Source organism: Helobdella robusta (genome assembly GCF_000326865.2).
Source record: "Helobdella robusta unplaced genomic scaffold HELROscaffold_28, whole genome shotgun sequence".
Taxonomy (NCBI): domain Eukaryota; kingdom Metazoa; phylum Annelida; class Clitellata; order Rhynchobdellida; family Glossiphoniidae; genus Helobdella; species Helobdella robusta.
The window spans coordinates 1,812,158-1,832,773 of record NW_008704435.1 but is presented as its reverse complement, the minus strand read 5'-3'; the positions used below and the strand labels follow the sequence as shown (position 1 = coordinate 1,832,773).

General features: G+C 29.6%; 4 protein-coding genes across 4 annotated transcripts; 1 reads left to right on the top strand and 3 right to left on the bottom strand.

The window, feature by feature from the left end:
• On the bottom strand, positions 1-2,411 carry HELRODRAFT_174052 (hypothetical protein; the record flags this gene model as incomplete). Its single annotated transcript, XM_009020602.1, has 3 exons — positions 1-239; positions 1,117-1,293; positions 2,225-2,411. 3 exons carry the CDS (start codon positions 2,409-2,411, stop codon positions 1-3), a joined length of 603 nt encoding a protein of 200 aa, XP_009018850.1.
• Positions 2,412-4,522: 2,111 nt separating this feature from the next.
• HELRODRAFT_174051 (hypothetical protein) lies at positions 4,523-6,206 on the bottom strand (the record flags this gene model as incomplete). The annotated part of the gene is made up of 3 exons (XM_009020601.1): positions 4,523-5,138; positions 5,487-5,721; positions 6,086-6,206. The coding sequence occupies 3 exons, from the start codon at positions 6,204-6,206 to the stop codon at positions 4,523-4,525; spliced, it is 972 nt and encodes a 323-aa protein (XP_009018849.1).
• Positions 6,207-9,948: 3,742 nt separating this feature from the next.
• Positions 9,949-11,942, bottom strand: HELRODRAFT_174049 (hypothetical protein; the record flags this gene model as incomplete). Its single annotated transcript, XM_009020600.1, has 3 exons — positions 9,949-10,037; positions 11,191-11,365; positions 11,856-11,942. The coding sequence occupies 3 exons, from the start codon at positions 11,940-11,942 to the stop codon at positions 9,949-9,951; spliced, it is 351 nt and encodes a 116-aa protein (XP_009018848.1).
• Positions 11,943-16,685: 4,743 nt separating this feature from the next.
• HELRODRAFT_151879 (hypothetical protein) lies at positions 16,686-17,066 on the top strand (the record flags this gene model as incomplete). The annotated part of the gene is made up of 1 exon (XM_009020599.1): positions 16,686-17,066. A coding segment is annotated over one exon (381 nt), but the record flags the coding sequence as incomplete, so codon positions are not given.
• Positions 17,067-20,616: the final 3,550 nt, after the last annotated feature.

Sequence of the window (20,616 nt, the reverse complement as noted above, 5' to 3'; positions counted from 1 at the left end):
TCAGATGCAGAGATTCTTCCTGCAGAAAGCATCGTAGCGGTTATCCGCCCAAATTCTCAGAGATCCATAATACCCCTTAAAATTTGTATCAACATTGATGGCTGGTGGCCAGCTGGAGTCATCGTACTCAGGATCGAACCAGTTGTTGTTATTGGAATCCAGTGTTGGAGGCAATGTGGAACACCTCCATGTCGTGTCTGTCTTGATGTAACCATCGTCACTGAAGGCCTGGATGTAATCTGTTTGTGAAATCGTATCAAAACTATAGTATGGTTTCGTTTGAATTTTTATTCCATCAACGAAATTATAAAAAATCTAATTTTATTTTTTCATCAGTTTTTAGTGATTGCGTCATAGTTAAAATAAATTTCAGTAATTGAAAGTTTGAAGTAGCACCTAGAGGTAGACAATAATGAAGCAGTGATGTTTCTGTTTATTCGAGACTCGTTTTTGTTCTCAATTGGGACAAAATTTCTAACAAGTTTAATTTAAAATATATCTGGAGGAACTTTCAATTTTCATTGAAGCATCCATCTATCCATCCATTCATTTATCCATTCATCCATACATCCAAGTTTAATTTTAATTGTGAAATTGAATAATATCGTGTCATAAATGTGAAAAATTTAGTCTCTGGGATAAAATTTTGGGTTCTATTAAGTTAGACCAAAACAAAAGCACCTAATCATGTTTTTTGATTCGCATAATGCAGACTGTGGCAAATAGAGAATTACGTTTTTCAAGTTATTTGATTTTTAACATTTCTTCATTTATAATACAATATTGAACAGCCTTCCGAAATATTTCAAATCCGCTAGTATGGTTTAGAAGCTTTTTTAACTTTTTAATGTCATGCTGAAAGTCCGTGCTACTCATTAAATATTGAGTAGCAAACTTTCAAGTTCTGTTGATTCTATTTCATTACATATACAATCGAAAACCCAAAAATGTGGGTACAAAATAGTTGCGAATAAATTTTAGCGACTTTGTCAATAAATTATCTTTTAACCAATCTTGCTTGGCAATAATTAGTGTTGAATGTAATGATGCAGATTAAATTCAGAAAGAGTCAATTGAACTTTTTAACGATTCTAAATGCAATACACGTACGCTCACTCTTCTGAAGAAAATTCAGAACTTCAATCGCAATGACTTTTGCGTTAAACGGGACTGAGATTTTGTTAGTAGCAGCATTCATGTTCCAGTTTGAGATATTTGGCTGCTGTTCGCCATCAATATACAACGTTGCAAATCCAAAGTTGATGTTGACCGATAAATTACGATTAAACGAACCTATAATATATATTAATTAATTTAATTTTTAAATGTTATAAATAGATTTTTTTTCAATTTAAGGTAAATATTAATAAACCGAAACACGTTTTTAAAAACATATTTAATGGCAATAGGCTTGGAAAGTTTATAGTAAGAATTTCATTAAAACAATAATTTATTTATTTATTTATCTACAAAACTATCCAGAAGGCCTAACAGACAACTTATCCATCATGAAAAATGTACAGATCTATACAAAAATGTTTCTGCCGATATCATCAACCAACTTCATCAAATTAATCGTCAAAACTATGATTGGAACCAATAATATATAAGGGTTTTAATGACAGTATCATCGTCATCCATAAAATCATTTTAAAACCACAAATACATGAACATCAGTGAAATACGGAAATACTACCAACGGAAATCTTATAAAGAAGCTTAAAGTGTCAATACCTTTTGAAAATAGTTTAAAATTACCGAGTGTTCTGCTCTGTTATAACTTTAAAAAAAAGAAAAAAAACAATGTGCTTCAAAATGCTGATTAAACGAAAAACAATTTTCAAATCTAGCAATAAATTGTAAAATTTTGAAAAAATATTTTAAAAATATTGTAATGAATAGCAACATTTACAACAGAATAAACACAGGTTTACTAACGAACACAAATACAGAAACTTAAACACGCAGCCTTGCATGACACATAATTAACCGTTAACATTAAGGTCTTTCTACACAGCCAAAAAACACCACATGTAATTACAAATTGTTGTCCAGATCTGCCACTGGTTATTGCCTAACTAAGATGTTATCTATAGATTGCTTACAATTGAATGATTTTAAAAACACTTAACAAATTCATCTAAAGTTGGACCAACTTGCAAGATAAATACTAATACTTAATACTCATAAAAAAACTCACAAATTCATCTAAAGATGGACTAACTTGCAAGATACCTGTGAGAGCAATTTTCGATGTAAATGAAACACGCACGTGGTTTACTGTCAAAAGTTTCACAGAGGTAAGAATCGTGATAGAAGTTGAAAGCAATGCACTGGGTGCTACTGGCACACGCCAAAGAGCACAGAAGTAGCGCTTTACTTTCAGATTCATTTTCGAATGCTGTATGCATTGCCGACTGGTCAGAACAGCATTCATCTTTCCGTTGGCAGTTCAATCGTCTAGTGAAACATTTCTGACCGTAAATGACAGTTGCAAATCATCAAGATGATTAACATAGTTTTATCCATCTGAAATAAGTCAAGTTAACATAACCTATTTTATTGTTATAAATTGTCAACTACTACCAGATTAAAAAAAATTTTATTTCTTCAGAAACAACTGAATAAATTACTAACTTTTTAACAATTTATTTACCTTAATTATAAAATTAAATAAAAATGCTTTTCTAAAGAAAAATTTGACCTCCTTTGGGCTCGCACGAATATTCCGTATTGATCAGAGGCGTTTAACAAAACGCAGCTTGCATTCATGCATGCCACCAACCGTTAACCTCTTTTGAATTTTATTTATATCTATTGCTCGCTGGCGCCGTAAATTATAACAGGTGCAGACTTAACGTACCTACGCTGGCTTTCTTTGTTCGACTAGATCGCAAATCAATAAAGTTTTTCAATCAAAAATTGATATTTAGAATGGAAAAATTGTTTTAAATCTTTGTTTATTCTTTATTATCCTAACATGAGATCTATTTATTAATGCAATTTTAGAATAAACATTAAATCGCCAGTACGTTGACTTATTAACTTAATTTCATGTATATACAAATATGTCATTTAAATGATCAAAGGTTTGGGTATATGTGCACATTAATAATAAATACCTAATTTACATAAATGTTGCATTATATAGTTCCATTTTCAGGGATGTTTGTACGTTATTGTATGCTTGGTATGTACACATTTAAATTAATATTATATATTGTATGGTTGGTTGATTATATTGCTTTTTATCTCTTGTTACTAAAATTTAATTAATCGACATTATTTAAAAAATCCGAGTCACTGTTGGTTGATTGATTCACATAACTGGTTCAACTCAAATAAAATTAATATTAATTTATCTAAGACAAAATATATGGTATTCTAAAGTAGGAGGCAAAGAAATATTTTAGAAGATCCATCCCAAAATATCCTAAAAATAAATAATATTGAAATGGAAAAACTGAAAGCTTCTTTAAAAAAGAGATAGTTGTACAAAAAAAAATGCATGAAAAAAATTTTTCAACTTTATTTTCATAACCTGCAACTAATTAGCAACCTAACGAGCCAAAATTTATATATGTACACAAGAAATTGACGTATTAATAGTTATAGCAACTTTAATAAAGTAAAAAGTTTGTTTACTACACTATGCATTTGAAAACAAAAATTGACCGGGAAAAAAACAAGGATAATGCGTATTCAACAGTGAATGTGAAGTCATATATAATATGAATAAATTAAAATGTAGTTAAACTTAATTAAAGTGAAAAAAAACAACAAATTAGAGACTTGAATGTTATGAAATGATTACTAAATTCAATTTGAACACATTTAATTTTTGATAATAAGTATTGAAATAAAATCGATATAATGTGCAGTTAACTTTTTTTATAACAAAATTTGTCAAATTTTCTGTCAGGATGTCTTCAATGCTTCCTTATTTGTAAACTTGAAACGGATCCCTTTACTCTTGATTCACATTCTGATAATAATTCAACAATTATTCAAGTTATGGAATTTCAATTTTCAATAACATCCAATCGGGCCTTAAGGATATTACATGGCTTTCAATAACTTACAGATATAATAGAACACACGTAAGTACCTTTGTGACAAACTCCTCACACGTTCTTGCGTTTAAATAGTTAAATTATTTTATTCTATAGTATAAATTTTCAAAATCGTTAAAAAAGAAAAAAAACTTTTTATACAAACATAACTATCGGAAATCTTGAACCTACGGATAAACGAACTCTTGACTATCGCTTGAAGCTACAACACTGGTGTTAAAGATATAGAAATTATTTAAGCTATAACATCGGTGTTGGTAGTTACGAGGTAAAGAGGTTACAACAAAATATAGACAGACTTTTTTTTAATAGAAATATTATTCATTCAAATTTGAAAACTGTATTGTAATAAAAATGTTTTGTCGAGATAAAAAGTCACGTAAAATAAAATTACAATTTTTATAATACAAAATATTTTATTTGTAATTAAACAACATTTTCTCAAATGTTCATGGCTTTACAAACTTTCCTAAACACAAAACAATGTTGGACTTCTTTTCTAGAACGTAAATTATAAACGGGTGATCTGCTTTGAATTTGTATGGTGTTTCGCTGTAGGTCATTGCAACCGTTTTATTCTTCACCTCTGCGGCTGTCTCATAAACACATGTACCGTATTCTGTTAATTTAAAAGACATTCTGTGGAAGAAAGATACCAGAAAGACTTCTTCCATTTTTGTCATTTTGCTCAAATCTGCGTCATCTTTTTCAAAAACATTAAATATTCCTAAATTGTTCCAGTTTTTTATCATATCGTGACCACAATCCAGTGTGAGCTTCGGTAGCCAGATGTCCGATACGTGCTGATTGTTTTTGAGGGCATGTCCAATGCCGTCAATAATCGAATTTGTTAATTTTATTCCAACCATATCTAAGCTGGTCTTTGTGTGATCAGGAAGAATTACAATGAGAGACAACGCGTGATCTTTATATTCAATTTCCATTATTTGGCTCATGAGGTACTCGTCGTAGTAGCAGTTTTGCAGCATGTCTGAAGCGTACAAGGATTCAATTTTCGTGACTTCATTTTCATTTGTGAAAAAATCACCCTCGCGTGTGTTTTTTCTGTCAAATTCGATGTCCTAATGTGATTGCAAGAGAATTGTGTGCAAGAGGACAAGTCGAGTGGTTCCAGGTAATGTTCCTTCTTCCATGGCTTTTGCAACGTGGTTATTCGTTTTCCAGTAAATGTCAGAATTAATTAAAAACTTTCAAGCACCAACAGTTATTCTACAATAAAAAACAAATAAAATGATGTGTCAAATTTTTCATAGGTTGTTCTGTTTTGATTGACATTATTTTTTTCATAACCGCTTTTTAAAGCAAGAAAATAAATGAAAATTTAATTATTAAGAATTGTATTGTAAGATTTCACCAATGATGTGATTAGTTATTTTAAATTAATCAACTAACTCGGGATCAAGGGTAGATCTATCAAAATTATAATAATTCGAACATTTCTTAAAAAATGCTTCTGCATCTGAAATCGATTTATCAGTGTACCATGTATTAATTTCATTGAGGAAGTAAGAACCCCGATTTGAAAAACGTTTGAAATGTTTGTACAACTCCTTTATTAACGTATGAAAACTTTCAAACGGATATTTATTTGATCCTAGAGCTGCTTTTATTTCGCTTTTTGTCTTACCTGTGGTAAAAAAAAAACCTAAACATCACACACAAAATTTAACTATTGGCATTAAGTAATTCAGATGTAGCATCAATTCAGCACACACGCTTGAAAATAAATAAGTATAACCACTGCTCAGGCCCTGAACTAAAGTGGGCAAATGGGACAGGATACCCTGGCGTAAAATTTTTGTAATTTAAGCAACTGCATTTAAGCATTAGCTTACGGTAGTAAAATAATGTTTAGTAAGACAGGGAGCGCAAATTAGTCTCTGCATCTCGTGACAAATCTCTAAGTTCCAGCTCGGCTACCACTTACACAGTTAACTAAATTTGAAAAAAAAATTAAACGTGTAAATTTTTTCGAAATATTCTCTATTTACAGTTAGCTGCAAGGGATAACATAGAAAGTCCGGCGAAGACGCTGGTAGGTGAAAATAAAATATTTGAGTCCGGTTCCGAGACTGCCATCATCCTGAAAAAATTCAGTCCGAACTCTGTCATTGGGACGCTGATGCCTGAAAATTTATTTTTTAGTCTTGCGTTTTTGCCAACGTTTTGTTCTTGTGCAAGGTCCTAGTCGCCAAAGGTTGAATATTTTATGTTGTTGCCCATTTTTAATAAAAATTGGTTTATGTTGGTAATTAATTAGTTAATTAATTAAGTAATTAGTTAATTAATAATTTAATTTGCATACTGATTAATTTTTCTTACGAGTTTAATGTTTATTTATTCATTTTCATTCAATATAATCCTAAAACTGTTAAAACGTTAACGATGATGCTTATAACTGGCAACTTTATCAAAAACTTATATAGAAAAAGAAGCATATAACCTAATTGGAACTTCAAACTAATTCATAACGCGAAGTTTTAAAATGAAGAAACTCTCATCCAATAGTGCCTTTTATACGCTTAGTTAAAAAAATAACATCTATTCTGTTGGATTTTATTTTCACTCTATTTACCATCAGGGTTAATAAGAACTCGAAACGACTGCACTCAAGAGAATTATATCATCTAGTAGTAAACAGCTGAAGGTGTTAAATTGGGATTTAATTAGACTAAAATAAAACGGGTGATTTTGATAAAATTTCATCAGAAATGGGCAACAACTTTTTATTAACATAAAAACACAGTATGTACATTCGTGTATATGGTAATGGGTACACTGTTTTGCTAATTTTTTTCTATTTTTTTGTTGAATACCGTCTGACATTGATTTTTGAAATATGAATGAGTAAATTAATGTTTTGGAGAATAAATTGCACTGTAAGAAATGAAAAATATATTATTTATGTTATGTTATTTATTTAATCAAATCACGATGTTAAATTCGCAATCAGTGGAATTGAAAAATTAATAAGAAACACGTTTGTTGATTTTTTGACCAATTTATTTACCAAAAATTCTTTGAGAAGCATTCCCAATACAGTGAATATTAAATTAAATTAATTTAAACCACATGCAAACTGACATTCCTCTCTTGAGTTTTATTGTTTATATGAGCGCTTTATATTAAAAAAAATATGAATTAATGAGAATTAGAGGAAAATTATTTATTAAACTATAGCATGTATAAAATTAGTTGCATAAATTAAAATAACCTTTTGAAATGAAGGAATGACTGAATACCAAACAATTTCTGATTTGTTCGTTGTGTGTGTGTGTGTGTGTGTGTGTGTGTGTGTGTGTGTGTGTGTGTGTGTGTGTGTGTGTGTGTGTGTAGGTTTGATTGAATATGGTCGATCGTGCTAACTTGTTTGACATATTTTCGTTTATGACCAACGTTGTTTGTAACTTTTTCGTGTTACGACCTGACCTTACTAAGACAGATAACATTGAGAGGAAGTTACATGAAGAACTAGTTTTTCAACTTTAGTCCATCTATTAAGTCACATTAAGGTCAGCATTTTAAATTGAATGTGACTTCGATATGAAATGATTGGCATGGTACGAGATCAGATTTTGTGGGAATTATACCAGATGAGTTCAAAGCTGAACATTCGTTCGAAGGTTATTTAAGTAAACTTTCGAAATAACCAAATAAATTTTTCATAGTTAATTGCATTAATAACAAATTATTAATGAAATATGACATGACTAAAATTTTTACAGAAAGTTTAAAAATATTTCACATCTACAAATACTGTCAATATAAAATTAAAAGCTTACATTAAAATCATTTGAAATTTGATCAGAGAAAATTAAATCACGTATATTAAATTTTCAATTTTTGCATCTTTTCTATAAATAAACTTTAAAATCATTAAACAATAAATCGTCAATAATCAAATCCTATTCGAACATAGATAGACAACGTACAGCAAGAAAAAACATCTGGCACATCGGATCGTTGCACTATGTTTACTAGATCGGATAAAGAACTTGTAGACTTCAGCAATCCGATTGCAGAGTTTGGATTAGATTTATTCAAAGTAATTTCTAGCACAAACATGTTTTCGAACTTTGCGTTCTCACCTACAGGTGTCTATACGGCCCTCGCCATGATACTTCTGGGATCTGAAGGTAAAAATCTAATTTAAATTTTTCACATGAGTTTATTATTTTAATTATTTGCAGGAAATACAAAAACCGAGTTAAATACTCTATTGAGATCAGAAAAAAACCCGAGTGGAGATGTTCATTCAGCACTAAAAAGGTTGAAAATTTACTTGGAACACGTCAGAAAGTATTTCCACAAGTTACTCCACCAAACCAACGAGTTGTACATTGATCAACCTGTGACACTTTTGAAAAAGTTCGTCGACAAATTTCAGGAATATTATGAAAATTCTCTAAAAAGAGTCGATTTCAGGTTTGTTTCAAAACAGAATTTTACCGATTATAAAATATTCAAAAACATTTTCTTCCTGTGAAACCGTTTTTAAGCTTTGTTGAAACAAATTGCAATTAAATTAATTTTTGAAAATTTCTTTTACAGATAATCTGTTTATTGCATTAGGAATTTAAAACTATATTTTACACAATGTTTTTAACAATAGATCATTTTGGTTATACTATATTTTCAATATTGGACATCTAATAGTCTTGAAAAATATTTGAAATTATTAACTTTTATTTCTCATATTTGCATGCGCTTCGATAACTCAACTTTATATTTTATAAAAATTACTTTTTTAGTTAAAAAAAATCTTCCACATGAAGTTAGTATAAAATCAACATTATTATAATTTTATAGAGAAAGTGATCAGATTTTGGAAAAGATGACCATCAGTTGGATAAACAAACGATCAAAGAGTGATTTAAGAGAACTGGCACAAACATATTATCCAATTGAACTTGTTCTGGTCAATAACGTTTCTTGTAAAATCAATTTTAACGGACAATTTAAGGAAACAAGCATACGCAATGATAACTTCTACAATTTCCAAGGTCCTGTAGCGATGGTAGAGTATATGTATATTAAGAATGAGGTGTTTCGCTACTTTTATGACGATGAAATATGGTGTCAAATTGTCGATATTGGATGCACCAACTCCTTAAATTTCATTTTGCTCGTACCTGATTTCAAGAGAACAAATTTGGTAGAAGTTGAAACGAAATTGTCCATAAAAATTATTGAAAAAATTCAACTCAACAATAATTATCATAATTGTAATATCTTATTACCCAAATTCAAAGTGGATTTCGGTTGCAATATGAAAAATTACCTTCAAAATCTAAAGATAAATAGCATATTTAATCACCAAAAAGCAGATTTATCGGGAATGAGCAAACAAAAGAATATCTGCCTTACATCTTTTTTTCACGAAAGCGTTTTGACTGTCACTTTTTCAGAGGAAGGCAAGGATAACACGAAAAGAAAAAAAAGAAAATGTGGCAGATAGTGTTGGTCCGAAACTCATTGAAATCATTGTGCATCACCCTTTCATGTTTTTGGTCCCTGCAAGTCAGTGCAGTAATATAATGTACATAGGGGAGGTGATGGAACTGTGAATATTTATTAACATCACACACATTTGTTGAAGTTTCGTGTATTCTTTCTATTTAATTGTTAAACAATTTAGCATTAATTAATTGAAAATAAAAGTTTTATCAAGATTTTTCTATTCTTTGTAAGGTTAAGGATAAGCTTTTAATTATTATTTGTGTGTCTTTTTCTACAATTCAAACACTATTTATGAATTTTAGAATGCATGAATCGAATTTTTATTTTGACAATAGTTAGATTTAAAGGAGAAAAAAACATTTCAAACCGCAATATTTTTATTTTTGAAATACGATCATCTATTTGACTTCCACGCTTTGTTCATCCTGTCTAATATTTTTCCGCTGGAACATACTGGCAGCAATTTGTTTGCTATTCTTTTGTCTATGGGAAATTGAATTAATCTTTAATGACCATTTGAGTATACAATTGAGTCAAATCAATTTATTCATTGAAACAAATCAAACAGAAACATACTTCATAAGAAACCTGTAGACCATAAAAGAATGATTAATTTCTTGTACCGGCAAACAAATTACAAATTTCAAGTTATTTAAAAAGGTGTAAATCAAATTTTGAAACAAAATATAAAATTATGGTTATTCCAATGAAGATGATACCCTCCAAGTTGTGTTTTTAATTTCAGAAAATGTCTGAACAAAAGTTCACTACACGCAAGCCAACCAAATCAAATGATTATTTAGACTGGCATCGAGTATGGTTTACATTAACTGACTTTAATCGTGATCCTCCAAAGCTTGGATAAACGTGTCTGAGTGGTATTGAAATGGAATTGTCATGAAAAATTTTTAATGAAATTGATGCTGGTGACAATTTTGTCATGAGCAACGTCTGTCCGACAAAATTTACATTGGAATGTAACCATAATTTGACCATAAAAGATTTATTCGAACGTGATAAGGCAGATTTATTTGGTTGAAGTTACGCTATCTTTCATGTAGGGACTTTTAGTGTGGAGGTTTTTTATTTTCTATTGTCGCTATTACGGTTTCAAAATTTTTCTCTCTGCCGTTTCTCGCTATTCTTTTAACATTTTTCTATTTTAACAAAGGCAACTTGTAAAACTGTAGTGTTTTTTCAATGTTTCTGTTTAAAATTTACATATAATTGTTATTGAAAGTTTATTAATTTGATAGCCATTGATAGCTTGAGAATCAGTTTATATTACAAAAGCAGTTACCAATTCATATACATGCATAGATAAATTTTCTTTTTTCATCAGGTAAAGGTTTTTTTATCAAATCCCTTCAAACATATTATTCATGGTAGTTTAGATTGCAATAATAATATTTATACTTTAGTCAACAAAATTTCAATCTACTTTTTTCAGAATGTTTGTAGCTATTATTACCTTTAACAATTATTTATAAATATAAATTCTTGAGACAAAAATAAATTGTTTCAAATCACGGTCTTCTTATTTTTGGCGGCGTGAAATAGAAAAAAAGAGAATAATTTCAATTCAAAAATAAAATTAGAAAGACCATTTAATTATATGTCGAATTTTCTGTCTGACCGTTGAGATAAAAGCAGGAGATTATGTGAAAGAGGCAATCGACAACCCTTCTTTTATAAATTCGTCTTCTTCCTGGAGATAAAGACTTTTCATGTTTCTCGTTTCTGGCACTTTGTCCAGAAACTTGTGAAGGAGTTTGTAACTCAGTTACCGTAACTTTTTCGCCATCAACTTCCTGTTCATTAAATTAATTTTCAAATGTACGTGTACTTCCAACATTAATAAAGAAACTTTATATATATAATATTGTTATAACCGCTGCAATATGCAATAGTCAAATTGCGCTATATTATTTGTTATCTTGGTTATCTTTGCTACATTTGCAATTTTTTTATTGTAAAAATTTGCTTTAGATCCTATATAGAGAAACAGAGAGAAACAGAAACTGTTATTTATACATTGGTTGATCGAAACTACAGGTATTGTAGCGTTATATGAATTGTTACTAGTTACAACGTTTTAAAATTTGTCTAACAAGTTTGTCATTTTTATTACCACGTTTATTTAAATTTATAGAAAATTTATTCTAATTCCTAATTGCAAATAGAGCCTGTTTCGAATGTTTCAAACATTACCATCTCGCAAATATTTTCATGTTAACTAATTTTTATATTAAAGTAATAATTAAACGAAAGAAAATTGTAGGTTGGCGCAATTGAACTTACCTCGCTAATGAGATTTCGTCTACGGCGAGAAAAGGCAGACACCAGAATTAGAGCTAACGACATGACGATGACGAAGGGCAAGAACATTTTGTCTCCCATTCTAATTTTTAACTCACAGGCTTACAAACGTCAACAACTGATATACTATCAAAAAATCTTTGTGAAATACGTTCAGAAAATTGTTTAAAAAGTTTTTATATTTAAATTACATTAATGTAATTAGGCGTCATCTGTTCAACAAACCAACGTGTTTCTTTGCTGGATTAAAACATCATGTATTTGTACAGGTTCATATAAGTTCAAGCGTATTTTCTGGCAAATTCAAACCATCCTCAACAGGTGAAAACCATTTTGTTGTAATTTTTGAGAATGTAGTCGTGTTTAATATTGTTTAATCACAGTTTTTATATTTAAAAACATCGTTTTGAACAGAAAAATTGATTCAAAATTGGGCGATGAACGATTAGCAAAGAAACAACGGTTGGCAAATATTTCAAGCAGTGTTTTCCTATTATTACATAGGTCACCTTGACTTGCATGAACTCACTGCCCTTTCATATACGCAACGCATCTTATCTATAAAATTATATGCTATTTAGTTGACAAAATCTGGAAGTTGTATCTAATTTTAAAATATGGTCTTGCTGGGTACAATTGATAAAACGTTTTGCTCGATTCACAAACTAAATAAAGAAAAATTGAAAAAAAAACAAATTAATAATTAAAGAATGGAAAATGTTAATGGGGATTAAAATTCTGGATACAAAAATAAACAAAAAAAAGAACTGAATCAATACTAACTGTTTATACAAGGCAAAAAAGCAGGAATTCCAAATTGATTACTAATTAATTGTGAGTTGAAAATACTTGTAACATCTGAATGTAAACTTTGATTGTTAAAATGTTGAGTGTAATTATAATTGTAATTGTAATTATAATTGTAATTATAATCAACAAATTCAAGTTAACTGATGTACCAAATAAAAAAATTGAAACAAAAGCATACAATTACATAGAATCCAAAAACTCGCGATTACAAACTTATTTTTCTTGTTCTTTCATCAGGAGTTTTTACCATCTACTCTCTTAACTTCACCCTAACCAACAATGTTCAAGTAAATTTGAAATTTCATCTGTTTGTAGAATGTTACAAAAGTTTTAGTAAGTATTAGCATTATAGATTGTAAAGAGAATTCCATGAACAAAAATCGAATATGCGTTTACAAACTTGATGAAATCTTAATCTAACATATACGTATTTTAGCTGCGCATTTAATTTAATGCTAACAAAGGTTTTCTCCCTTTCTTCTATGCTGGTTTTTTTTTAAGTTCCTCTTCTTTTCATAGTCTATCATTTCGAAAATAAAAATTTTTTTTTTTTAATTTCTGCGATATTCACCAGAATTATAAGCCATATTTTCTTTTTCATTCAATGAAATCAATTAATATATTTTACCGAATACTTTTGATTAATGATTTAAAACTCCAAAACATTATTTATTCTGGCTCCAAATTATTTTTTTCAAAGCCTCAACATAGTTTTGTTTTGCTTTTTACAAATTTTTAAACAATTTTACTATGAAAACCAGTGTTTTAGTAAAAATTTCACAATAATTATGTTGAAGTTACGTTATCATTCGTGTAGGGACCTTTTTTGTGTGGAGGTTTTGGGTCAGTTGCATTGAACCTGGCTCCGAATGTTTCATTTAAGTTTACTAATAACAGTTATTATTTTCTATTTCCGCCATTATGTTTCATATGGCGGCGTGATGGTCCAATGGTTAAGGTCGCCTGGCGCTGTTTCGCAGTAACCGGGTTCGAATGTGACAAAAAGATCCCCGCCTACAACATGCTTCGTATGTAATGCGTCGTTTAGTATGTATTCATTTATAATAAATCCCCTGAACTTTGGAAGAGTGTAGTTGATCTTTTTAACCTTTCAAAGTTTTTCTCTACTTCGGAGAATGACCAAGCAACAACCAATTTCATTATTCTATCATTATATGTACGAAAGCAAAAACTGTGTTGTTTTTTTCAACCTTTTTTTTCAAATTTTTATATAATTGTTGACCGAACGAAAACCAAATGATGGGCAAATGAATAAATTTTGCATCCGTCCGTATAATCAAAGACATTTACACAAAACATTGAATGATTGAGCCACTACTTCAGAATTTAAACTCAACAAATGTTAAACAAAAATAATTATTTCTTTAGCCCGTGAATGGACTGCAAAATTTATAGTTTTTAATAAAAAAAATTCCCTAGAACAATTTGAACTTCGAAGATAGTCAATAACTCCAAGTCCAACGAACGTGGTGTTTTTTTAACAATGTTTCATAACAAACTTTTAATAATAAATTGACATGAAAATTTAATTGCAAGATAGAATTTTACAATATTTTAAACTATTTGAAAATAATCAAGTGAGAAATTATTTATAAAAAAGAAATGAATAAAATTTCAACGTCGACAATTACTCTTAACACTATCGATTTAATTTAATTTTTCATTAATCTTAATTTAATTAATTTTATTTTTTACTATTATTATCATCTGTTCAATCAAGATAATACTAAATAGTATAAATACTACCTATTTTCTGAATTATATCATATAATAAAACGTTAAAATATGCATTAGATTTATAGTAATTTCTTCATCATGACTTGCCAGTAAGCCATTTTCCCACCCCTCTCTTAGTGAAGGGGTAGATTTGTATAAAAAAAAAGTTGGAGAACTTTTCCTTATCACACAAGTTTTGACAAATTTGCTCTTGAAACCAGTGGTTTTGTACGACATTTCAATTAATTTAACTTAATTCTCTTATCGTTCAAAGTTCAAATATTAACAAATTTTAACAACATTTATATTTTTGCTACAATGTCTAGAGAATTTAAATTAGGCTTAATGCAGTACAAATGTTAGACTGTCCTTCAATTTCAACTTTTCAAAGTAAGTAATATTTTTTAATCATATTTTGTTCAAGAATATTGATACGTAATACAGAACGCAAAATTTTTTAAATACATTAGGTGAAAAAACACATAGTAGTAAGAAATATATTTTTATATTCTTTAATCAAAATAACCTAAGCTAAAAATAAGTTGTTGTTGTTTTATGTGTTTTTCATACTGGTTGTGTTGTTGCTGTTGAGTTTGTTTATCCTGTTGTTGAAGTCGTTGAAATTGTTGTTGCTGATGTTGAAGTTGTTATTATTAGATTTATGAGGTGTCAGATTCAACAAAGGATGGGTAAAAAAAGAAGTTTGACACATTATTTGATGAATTATTTTACGATTTGATAGACAATTATAATATTCACGCACTAAACAAAATTCTTATTAATAGAATCGGACACCGAAACTTTACCGTTTCACCATGGTCCACCCTAATAAAAACAAGCTCTAATTGCATACGCAATTAATATTCCGAGGCAGGGAAAAATAACGCACAAAATTTTACGCACAACACTTACTGAAAAATGTTCAAATTCATGCGAGGTACAAAAAACCGGCACTGTTGATAACTCTAGATCTGAATCTGTTATCAGCCGATGTCGTTAATTGGTGCATTTTTTCCACACCGAGCCAGGAAGTTTAGTCGTTGAGTAAAATTTGTTCATAAAATTGTTCTAAATTGAAAAGATTTTTGTATTCACCTAGTACGTATTCCAGCTTTGATTAAAATCTGTTGAACCATCAATCTTCTGCTGAATGACAATCCATTCATTAACATACGTAGGCTAACAAAAGTTGAATTAGCAAATGTTGGAACGTCTCGTTGACCGCATTGTAAGCTGTTAAAAATTACAATTCAAATTTGCAATTTCTCTCAGATAAACAACTTCGACAAAAGCAAAAAGTGGTTACTTAATTTATTACACAATAACCAATCTGATAATTAATTCAATAACTAATTTGAAATTTTAAAAAATAAACAACGTTCTTGATTAAAAATTTTGTTACAACAAACAAAATTGTTAAAATTACGCGTCAAAATTAATTTTATTACTTATTGCGTCGCCGAAGTTAGTCGACTGATCTTTTAAACTTGTCACAATCCATGTAACTACCTCAGTACTGGCCAACATTAAATTTCAAAAAATTTAATTTAAAAAACATTAATTTTTACTCAAAATTTAAGTGACAAAGAGGTAGAACTGAAAACCAAGATTAAAAGTTTGATTCAAATTAAATCACATTGAAAGAGGAAATACCGTTTTGATCAGATTGCAAAATCATCTTCCATTATAAAGAATAAGTTCACTTCCAAAATGCGACATGCGGTGTTTAAAAAATTATAGACGCAAACATTTTATGACTGATATAATTTTTTTACAGTGGCATGCATACAAACGTTTTTCAATGCAAATCAGAGGATAGAGTCAACAAAGAACTTCCAGTGGGTATGTAAAAAAAAACTAACAAAATTGTAAACTACGAATTTAGAGCAGTTTTACAAGGAACTGAAACGACTTTGGACTTATTTATCGCGGGAACACAGAAACAGAGAGCTAGCGTTATTATATAAAGCCACGAATTGAACTGAAATTTCTAATTAAAATAATCTCCACGATTTATACTCGTGCAATCAAATAATTGTTAATTTTCATTTTTATTTCGTAAGAACAAAGTAATTAGAAATAATCATGATGTTTTCCTACGAAGAGGAAGAAATTTTAGATTATGATGAACTGATCGATGAAGTCGAGACAAATGAGGAACCAGAAGATACTGAAGGCCAAGTTAACGAAGGATCAGATGACGGAGGCAATGATGAAACTAAGAATGTCACGTCGAAAAAAGCAGAATTTGAAGAATTAAAAATTAAAGTTGATCAAACTTTTGAAAAATTGAAAGACAGCAAAAACAAAATGCTTTCAAAACTGAAAGTATTAAAAACTTTAGAAAAAAATATAGTCTCGTCACCACTCGGAGTTCATGAACGCTCCATTTTTATTGAAAATGTGGAGTTGAATACGACAGTAAATGAATTGAAACTCCATTTCAAAGCATGCGGCCCAATAGTTAGGGCTACCATCATCAGTGACAAGCTTACTGGTCAACCAAAAGGTTATGCGTATATGGAATTTTGGAACAAAAGTTCCATCGACCTCGCCATGACACTAAACGGTTCATTTTTAAGAGGAAGAACAATTAAAGTCATGTGTAAAAGACCAAATAAACACCAGTTGACGACAACAACAAAAGGATACGGACTTCAGAGCCAATTACATATCTCCCAGCATCCAGCCACCGTACTAAACTATTCATTTCATGCAGAGCGCCATTCACCTCATGTCCCTCAGCACTCGTCCTATCTTTCCAGATCAACCAGAGGCAGAGGATACAGCCAACCAAGAAAGACTAATTATTATCGTCCTTACTAAAAACTTATCTGCGGACAATTATAAACTATGAAAAATAAATTGAACTTGATTGTATATATGTTCATAATGCAATGTATAAATTGTAATTTTTGCAAAAAAAATTGATTACTTAAAAAATAATTTAAATTATAAACGACAGGTAAATACGTTTCATGTCTTATTGAATTTATTAATTTGAAAACCTACTCGATGGACCTGTTCTTTTTAACAACAATTTTTTGAAAATAGAATTATTATTCCATCCTTTTAACAATTTTTTAATTTTTGTTACAAATTCTGTCGGTTGAGTAAAAGTTGCTCATCAAGTTGATCAACGTACAAATCGATTTTCGGCCTTGTTCGGATTCGTGTTTGCAAATCCGACTAAAACTGGCTCCAGTCGGATTTAATAAGGTCAAATCGGTCCAGCCCTAATTTAAATAATAATTTCAACGATGAAAAAGATTCACTCACTAAATGCTTGCTTGGCTAAAACGTTCAGCGTTTAAATTGTAATCAGAAGAATTGTTAGGTGTTACATTATATGTAAAAGGATTTTGAAATATTCAACCTTGTATGCAATGCATTGAGATTTGTTTGAAACATTCCTGTAGTTGTATTCCTAGCTCCAATGAATCTTGTTGTGAAGTCGGAAGAGTTGTAAGTTACATTAATAGCAGTGGGAGTGACATAATAAGAACATTTGCTGGAACATTCCAGTAACGATCGTAGACTGATGTGGTAGGTTCGGAGGCTATAGGCATGGGATTGTTAAGCTCTCCTATTATTCTATACTTCTTGTCAGCTGTTGAAGCTAACGACTTGTAACGAAATTCAAATTTAAGACTGGTTTAACTGCATTGCCATTTCTGCAGGTTAACATTATTTTTTAATTAACAACCTTTTTTAACAACTTTTAAAAAAAAATTGAATTTTTTTAAATTTTCATTGATAGTTTTCTTATATAAAAATATCACATTAACAAAGCGAACCTCTCAAAAATTTGATGGAATCAAATTCTTCCAACCGAAACCTACCGGCACAATTTCATCGCTTACAAGTTATAGAAACGCACAGATCATCATTTTATAACAATGTAATTCTATTAATTCTTCTATTGTTTATTCAAACATTCTGATAATCAAATATGGATTACTTTTATTTGCATTATGGTGCGCATATTTTTTTTTACTTCTTCATCATTTTTGATAGGAACATAGGAAAATTTGTTACATAGAGATATTCGTTGTATAGAACTTCGCTATGAGGAGGTCCGACTGTAATAAACATTTTCAGATCAAAGTTTTTGTCAGCAGTTTGAAAACTAACTTTTTTGCAATTCAGTATTTTGCATTTGAGCGAAGCACATTATTCAAATTGCAACGTTTCATCATCATTTGAATTTATTGAATGAATGTTTTCAACGCTTTCCGACGTGTAGTCAAATGTTTAACTTTACATTATTCAAATCAGTTTCTTTCGATTGAAATGGATAAAAATGGTGGTTTTTCTTCAATTTTCCAATGTAATTTTGGGAAAGAAAAAAATTGCAAAACATGATCGTCAAAATATTCATCATTTGCCTTTTAGCCTTTCTGATTCAACGTTGGTTACTTTTGTTAAATTTGAATTTTTTGAAGTAGGAGGTCACCGTGGTTGGATGATCGAGGTAGACCTCTGTATTGCGTTTCTAAAACGTGTTACACGATCTCTCGCACAAGTGCTTCCAGGTCAACTTCCAAGATGTTTTGTAAATTGCAATGCCTGTGAATAATACAAAGTCTCTGAGTGATAGCTGTATCGGAAAAACTGTAATATGCAAACAGTTATTTAACTAGGAGAACTATTTAACTAACAAAAACCTTCAGCGATTTAAATTGTTGTTCACATACATTATTGGCATTTTTTTAGCAGTAATTTGTATTCAAAAATATTAGAACCTATATTTTATAATCTGTCTATGTCCCGGCAAATAGCCAATCCGATTCTTCCCCGGGGGCCAGATTACAAATAAATGTTAATAATTTTTGCATTCAATTAGTAGTAGGATATATTGAAATAGCATGGTTAAAATCTTTAAAATATATTGATATGATGAATTACAGGTAATGAACTGGATGCTGATGCAGCCAGAAATGTCTCAAAAGAGATTATGATAAAATGGTAAATTTTTCAACTTTTGGTGTTCTCTAACATAAAAATTATGTTTGTCGTGGAGCAAGCTGGTTTATTTTTACATGTATTTACACTTCATTTTCATTGAATTAATTAGTATCAACGCATTAAAAGTTTGATACAAGTAGCTCTGAACCCAATTAAAACGTGTTTGTTGGAAAGTAAAGATTTTCCGCATGTGCTAAATTTGAATATTTAAGTTAAATTTAAAATTTAAATTTGATTTTGGACATTTAGGCATCGTAAAGACATTGGAATTTTTAAAACATTGGAATTGCTTTAGAGATTCTATACTGACTCTAAAGTTTGAGTCCTTTATATATATATCATGTTATGTCCTGTTATGTTATATGAATTTGGTTTTAAAAAAAAGTAACAAATTTTTAGACTTATGTATTTAAACGTGTGAATAATTGTGAAATCATTTGAACCCTGAAGCTATAGATTACCAGGTATTGAAAAAATTGTCTAGACAGTCATTAGAATTCCATAAAAAACATAATAATTTGTTCAAAATTTTTGGCAATGCTGCATCTTTAACATAAAAAACATGGTATTTCTAACTTTCCTAGGACATATTTGTTATGTTCGAGAAGAGACGAAATGTGTTTACAAAATTCTCCATATCCTATATTTATGAGGTAAGTTTTGCCTTGTTTTTTTTTTAAATAAATTTGTGATGTTTATCAATTTCCGCAGATGTTGTCCAGACAGCAATCTGGTATGTGCTTGGTTTTTTTGGAAGCAGAGAAGCTTGTGCAAAATTAGGTCAGCTTGGATTTCTTGAAGACAAAAAATATAAAACATGAAAATTCTGGGCTAATGTTAAACTTGATCCGCAATTGGTTACATGAATTTAATTGTATTATTTTAAATAATTTATTCAGTTATAATTTTTTATTGGAATGGTTTAATTTTTTTATTTTATATCGTTAGTAACTTTGATAAAATTGCCAACGAATATGTTGTTAATGAAATGTCATCTTAAACTGATATGCTGAACACAAGTTGTTAAATGGTTTAATTTGTTATCTTTGGTAGAAAAATAAAGATGTAGGAGAACTCGTTTGTATTTACATGTAACATTGTTGTTATTATTGAAGTTAAAAAAGTTTTTAACGAAAACGTTCTATATAATATTCTATCGTTGTCTGATATATATATATATATATATATATATATATATATATATATGTATATATATATATATACATAT